We start from the raw sequence: 7,091 nt of genomic DNA, 5'->3' as shown, positions 1-7,091 counted from the left end.
TGAAACTCCAACACTGCTACCATATCTGGCAGACCTTGGACTCTTCATCTGAGGAAGATGGGAAGCCAGCTCAGCACTTATTTTGGGTTTTAGTAGACGTGCCAGCTGCTGGGCTGAGAATAGTCTGAAGCAGGAAGCCATGTGGAAGTGATCACCCAGGCCAGTGTGCTCTATGAGAGTTCTCCATGCGAAGGAGGTATCTAGATAGGACCCACCTTGGGTGCCAGATGTTGTTGGTCTGCATTTCTGCCTTGCCACGGGGATGCTGGGCTGCCGACTTGTCTCCCAGGGAAGGTGAAACGCGGGGGCAACAGGCTGCACGTCTGCCTTGCCGCTGGGAACTGCAACACTGTGGAAATGTTGTTCAAGGAAGGAGAACGCAGTCTAGGATAGGGGGTCCCAGCCCGTGTTTCTTGGGGTGAGAAACAGTGGGAACTGGGACAGATGTTGTGATTCTCAGTCTCCTGTGTACCCACACACTGCCAGCAACTTTGAGGAGAATGGAGGTCTGTGGGCCTATGCTGAGCCCGTGACGTGATGCGTGGAATCTGGCTTAGTTCCGAGTGCCAAATGTAGGGAGGGCGGAGGGTCTCTTAGCAGAGCATCGTGGTCACATGTTCCGGAACAGGCAAACCGGGGGTTTTTGACTCTGTTTCCAGCTTGCCAGTTCTTCTGTCTGGTGGCATGGTTGGTTCCACTTGCCCCATAGGCCAGAGCATGGTAGCTAGGACCACAGAGCTGAGTTGGGGAGAAGAGGCCTAATTTGGGGGACATTTTGAAAGCGGAATGGTGACAGACTCAGGCACTCCTCCATTCAGGCATTGATTCCATCCACCTGATCCCGGACACTGGGGGTGTTAACTTGTTTTGAAACATGGTCTCGTTATATAGCCCAGGCTGGGCTGTAATTTCTGATCCTCTTGGGCTAGGAAAACACTGTTACCTATGCTACATCCTCAGCCCCTTTTCATAGTTGATATTTTGCTGTATGCATGTCTTTCTTTGCTTTTTGAGAAAAAGGTGGGCTGGAGAGATGGCATGGCGGTTAAGAGCACTGGCTGCTCTCCTGAAGGTCCTGAGTTCAAATCCCAGCAACCACATGGTGGCTCACAACCATCTGTAATGAGATCTGATGCCCTCTTCTGGTGTGTCTGAAGTACAGCTACAGTGTACTTACATATAATAAATAAATAAATCTTTAGACAGGAGCGAGCAGGGCCAACCAGAGTGAGCAGAGGTCCCGAATTCAAATTCCCAGCAACTCCATCATGGTTCACCACCATCAGCACAGCTACAGTGTGTACTCATATATACATAAAATAAATAAATCTTGAGAGAGAGAGAGAGAGAGAGAGAGAGAGAGAGAGAGAGAGAGAGAAGGGTATCGCTATCGAGCCCTGGCTGGCTCAGACCATGTGTCCACCCTTGATCCTCCTCCCTCCAATAAACAGAAGTCAGTATCTAGGTTAGGGGGGCACATATCTGCATGGAGCAGATGTGTTTGAGAATATGTGCCACCTAGGGTGTGCATGTTTGGGGAGCAGGGGGGACCTCAGTGAGATGGCAAACTCTGTGTGAACATCAGATGAGGGAGAGGGAAGGCTGAGGTAGGGGAAGCCATCGCCTCTTGGCTCTACATCTAGGCCAGGGGCCACAGCGGGGGCCTGCCCTGTCAACTGAGGCTAGCGTGGCCATGTGAGGAAGCTGCTATTACAGGGCAGGTGAGGCGAGCCCTGGCTGTAACTAGAGAGCTTGGCCAGAGCCAGGCTGGCCCCCAAGCTGACCTTTCCCCACAGCCAAGTCCAAATTAAGAGTCTTCAACTGTCAGAAAGCTGTGCTGGCGTGAGAGCGCTGGCTCGTCCGTGTCTGAGGGAGGAAGGAGTGAGGGCGCTGGCTCGTCCCTGTCTGAGGGAGGAAGGAGTGAGGGCGCTGGCTCGTCCCTGTCTGAGGGAGGAAGGCCTGAGAGCGCTGGCTCGTCCCTGTCTGAGAGAGGAAGGAGTGAGGGCGCTGGCTTGTCCCTGTCTGAGGGAGGAAGGCCTGAGAGCGCTGGCTCATCACTGTCTGAGGGAGGAAGGAGTAAGAGCACTGGCTCGTTCCTGTCTGAGGGAGGAAGGCCTGAGAGCGCTGGCTCGTCCCTGTCTGAGGGAGGAAGGTCTGAGAGCTCTGGCTCATCTCAGGTTTAAGGGAGGAAGGAGTGAGGAGAAACCAGGTTGAGGAGGAGAACTGGCCGTGTGAGCCAGTCTGCACCTAGAACTGAGTCCTGAAAGATGTCTCCTCTAAAGCCCTGGAGGGAAACATACCCAAAGGTGCTGCTGGCAGTGCAACAAATGTCCAGCAGTTCTACTCTGTATCTAACTAAAGGTGATTGTGCTGTAGTGATGAAATCTGAAGCCTGAGCCATCAGCGAGCGGTTGGTTATGGAAGAGGAACCACAACTTTAGAGTTCAGGGAGCTGGGCTTGATCCTACAGTTCTAAAAGGAGCTTTGGGACCACAGCAAGCCTTCTGTGGCTTCTGTGGGATCTCCACTCAGCCTTCTAATCTAGCTCAATCTAGTTCTTCTGAGGTCTTTCTTCTATATTTGATGCTAAGCCTAACACTGGCTTGGTGAGAACTCTGGCCAGGCATGGTGGCCCGTACCTATCATAGAGGCACTCAGGAGTCCAAGGGGGTAAGACTGCTTCAAGTGTGAGTCCAACCTGGGCTACAGGATAAATCCAGTTCTTTGGTTTTTTTTATTTTAAAGACAGGATAAGAAGCCCACAGCTCAGTCAGTCTCTTCCTCGGGAAGGAGAATACACTCTTAGCCTAAAGAAGCTGTCAGAATTCAAAGGCAAAGGCCAGGGATAGATTAGGAATGACAGAGAAGAGGTTTCTGAGTGCCAAGGTCAATCCAAGGCTGGAGACATGGTGGTGAATCTGAGTGTTGGTGGCAGGATAGCTGGATCAAAAGGAAGGCAGGAAGTATGGCCGTGATGAAACACCATGACCAAAGCAATTTGGGGAGGAAAAGACTTATTTGGCTTGCACTTCCACATCACAGTTCATCGTAATAGGAAGTCAGGGCAGGAACTCAAGCAAAGCAGGAATCAGGAGGCCAGAGCTGATGCAGAGGCTACGGAGGAATGCTGCTTAGTGGCTTGCTTAGCTGGCTTTCTTATAGAACCCAGGACTGGCAGCCCGGGAGTGGCCTCACCCCCATGGGGCTGGGCCTCACATCAATCACTAATTTAAAAAATGCCCTTCCCCCCCAGGCTTGCCCATGGTCCATCTTAACAAGGCAGTTTCTCAGTGGAGGCTCCCTCCTCACTGGTGACAAGCTTGTGACAAGTTGACATAAAACTAGCCAACCCAGCAGGGAGTGCTGGGAACCTTAGAGACGTCTGGGAAATAGTTCTTGAGCTCCTCCTCTGGCTTACGCCTTGGGAGCCTAATCAGTTATCTGTGTCTGTTTAGGTTCTTAGTACCCCAGAGGAAAAGAAAGCACACATGATTCAGTCTGTCCTTACTCCAGTCTGTACCTCCAAAGCCGGGAACAGGGTGGTGTGGTGTGTGTGTGTGTGTGTGTGTATGTGTGTGTGTGTGCATGCCTGTAGCACAGTACTTGGAAACCAAATACTGTTTCCAGCACGGGATCAGAACCTGGCACAGTGGCACATGCCTATTAACATAGTACTTGGGATATGGAAGCAAGAGGATCTGGAGTTCACAGTCACTCTCAGCTACATAATGAGTCAGCCTAGGCCATGAGACCCTGCCTCAAAACTAATAATATTAATAATAATTAAAAAGCCCAATACATCCTCTTTGAGCATATTTATAGTAATGGAGGGTGTGGCTGGCTGGCTCTGGGCTACAATATGGCCTCCGGGTGGTGGGGTAGTGGCTCTTTGAGCCTGGGTGAAGACTGCTGCCTAGCTTGAGGCAGAGCCTTGGGCGGCAGGTGTTGCCCGGGTTTTAGTTTTGACTTTGAGACTAGACTGAGAATAGAGGCTTTTTGCCTGCGAGACAAATCTTCTACCACGGAGCTATTTCTCCTTGCTGCCCTTTCTGGATGAAGAGGCAGGCCTCCTTCCTGGCAATTAGTAGAGTCCCAGGACCATACCTTCCATTACCCCCACCCCACCCCCGTTGCCCACCAACCATCTTTAAGGTCCTCCTCATTTCCAGAGGCAGCAGAAGCGATGAGAGTCTCACAGGCAAGGGCCAGGTATTTCCCACACAGAAAGCCCCGGGAGGGACCGAGGTGTGAAAGCAGCCACTGTGGAAAGAGGAGCCTGGGCAGAGTGGCAGTGGCCCACCTGTCCTGATTCCACTGTTGTCACCAGTCTGTCTGGTGACAGTGCATAGTCTCTTCTCACTACTGGGACATCCCTGTGTACCAAGAGGGCAGGAGGAACTTACACAGTCCAAGGTAAGCTGCCCACCCTCAAGCTCTCCACACCCCACTGAGAGGTTGTGGTGTCTCTGCAGGTCGGAATGAGCTGATTGCACGCTACATCAAGCTCCGGACAGGGAAGACGCGCACAAGGAAGCAGGTGAGTCTAGAGAGGTCTCTCCAAGGGGATTGGAGAGGCACCCTGAAGGGGCTTAAAATGAGAGGATTGGGGGTTAAGGGAGTGTGGCATGGCGGTGTGGGGGAAGGGGGTGCCCAGGCGGGCCCTTGCCCCAGCACCTCTTCCCCCTGAGGGACCACACACGCACACAGACATGGTATAGAATAGAGTTTATTCAGGGTAGAGAATGGGAGTTACAGAGGCAGAGAGAGAGAGTAGAGAAGTGGAGTGGAGGCGGCCTTGCCCACGGGGAGGGGGGGAGGGGAGGAGAGCCCAAGGGGCAGAGAGGTGAGAGTGGGATGGAAGAGAGTGAAGAGAGAGAGGAGGGGCAAGTAGCCCCTTTTATAGTGGGCCAGATCTATGGGGTGGGGCACACCTGGCTATTCCCAGGTAGGTGTGGGGTGGAGCTTAGACAGAATACCTCTTCTCTGCATGCCCTGGCTCTTACACCAGTCAGAATGACTAAGGTCAAAAACTCAGGAGACAGCAGGTGTTGGCGAGGATGTAGAGAAAGAGGAACACTCCTCCACTGCTGGTGGGGCTGTAAGATAGTACAACCACTGTGGAAATCAGTCTGGTGGTTCCTCAGAAAACTGGACATGACACTTGCAGAGGAACCTGCTATACCTCTCCTGGGCATATACCCAAAGGATTCCCCGGCATGCAATAAAGACACATGCTCCATTATGTTCATAGCAGCCTTATTTATAATAGCCAGAAGCTGGAAAGAACCCAGATGCCCCTCAAAAGAGGAATGGATACAGAAAATGTGGTATATTTACACAATGAATTCACAAAATTTTTAGGCAAATGGTTTCATCTGAAAAATATCATCCTAAGTGAGGTAACCAACAAAAGAATACACATGGAATGCAATCTCTGATAAGTGGATATTAATTAGCCCAGAAGCCCTGAATACCCAAGGCACAAATCGCATAACAAATGACTCCCATGAAGAAGTATGGAGAGGGTCCTGATCCTGGAAAGGATTGATCTAGCATTGGAGGGGAATATAAGGACAGAGAAAAAGGAGGGAGGTGATTGGAGAAGGGATGGAGAGAAGAAGGTTTATGGGACATATGGGGAGGGATCTGGGAAAGGGGAAATCATTTGGAATGTAAACAAAGAATATAGAAAATAAAAATATTAAAAAAAAAAAAAAGAAAGAAAGTCAAACTCCCTCTCTGGGGGACTAGGGGAAAAAATCCAAATCATCTCTTGTGAAGTACTGCCAGAGTCAAGGTGAGCGGGGCTGGTCGAGGGAGCTCCCCACATTCACCTGCTCCTCACCCCACATTCACCTGCTCCTCACCCCACATTCACCTGCTCCTCACGCAGTCCTTACAAGTGGAGGCAGAGAGCCATGGAGGGCGAAGGGTTGGGGACACACAGCTGTCCGGGAGGTAGAGGACAGGAGCTCTCTCTTTCTGCAACAGGTCTCCAGCCACATCCAGGTGCTTGCCCGTCGAAAAGCCCGGGAGATCCAGGCCAAACTCAAGGTAAGGAAAACGGTCAGCAGAGAGGGAACCCTGGGACTTGGGGTAAAGTGGGGGCCTCCCAGAAGTCACAGCTCTTTATCCAGTCGGGTAAGTCAGCCTCATGGGTTCAGGGGCTTCCTCTGTGTTGAGCCTGTGTGCTTATCGCTGTTAAGGGAAGTTGAGGCCTAGCCTGGGGTGTCTGTGTAGAGCCGTGTGTGGATGGCAGTCTCCTGCTGGGCCTGACTGGGATTTGTGTAGAAGGGCCCAGGCTCAGCATTTCTCTCCTTCACCCCTCTCCCCCTGTGTTCTCAGAGATGAGCAGTTCCATCCCTTCCCTTGATGGCCCTCCATGTAAAGTCAGTTGCTGGTGGGCTACCTCAGAAAGACAGTCCTTCAGGACTCTGGACCCCACCGCCCTTGGGTGAGCACTGAGAGGGGGTGAGCCTTCCAACAGGGAGCCCCATCCCTACCTCTGCAAGGCTTCTTTGTGTATTCTTGGCTTTCTTGGAACTCACTCTGTAGACTAGGCTGGCCTTGAACTCAGAGAGATCTGCCTGGCTCTGCCTCCCGATTGCTGGGATTAAAGGTGTGGTGTGCCACCACCACCACACCTCTCATCCCATCACAGCCCACATTCAATCAGCAGAACTCTCTACCCCCTAAGAAGCCACACACACTCACTGTCCTCACACTTCTGTTCCTGTCCTCAGCCCAGCTGTCCGACATACCCCATAGCTGTGGTTCAGTGTCTCCAGCCTTTGTCCCCAGGACAGCTGGCCTGCCTGCAGCTGTGGACCCCTCCCTGCAACACTTCCAGCCCTGCTTGATCTCCATGTTCCCTCTCTGGTCTGCCTCTGACATCCTGGGAGCCCAGGTGACAGCAGAGGACAGAATAGCTGTGTTGTGTTTAGTGTGTTTAGGGGAATGTTCAATTCCTTGGGACTTCTCTATCTTTGATGCATCCTTGCTTCAAGGAATCTTGTGTCTGTTTGTAACTTGAGACTCAAAGCGGTCATTGGCCCCCTAGTCAGGCATCAAGAGGAGCCACAAACCTCTTA

General features: G+C 51.9%; 1 protein-coding gene across 1 annotated transcript in view; it reads left to right on the top strand.

Annotated features, from left to right (window-relative positions):
- Tead4 (TEA domain transcription factor 4) overlaps nt 1-7,091 on the top strand; it is an 82,199-nt gene that overhangs the window by 49,451 nt on the left and 25,657 nt on the right. Inside the window, exons 4-5 of the mRNA XM_052172911.1 lie at nt 4,473-4,537; nt 5,992-6,054. Coding sequence (XP_052028871.1) covers nt 4,473-4,537; nt 5,992-6,054 — 128 coding nt within the window. The remainder of the gene's footprint in view (nt 1-4,472; nt 4,538-5,991; nt 6,055-7,091) is intronic.

The sequence above is a fragment of the Apodemus sylvaticus genome, chromosome 2 (genome assembly GCF_947179515.1).
Source record: "Apodemus sylvaticus chromosome 2, mApoSyl1.1, whole genome shotgun sequence".
NCBI classification, from domain to species: domain Eukaryota; kingdom Metazoa; phylum Chordata; class Mammalia; order Rodentia; family Muridae; genus Apodemus; species Apodemus sylvaticus.
Note: the sequence above shows the minus strand (reverse complement) of the source record. Positions and strands in the feature narration are given on the sequence as shown.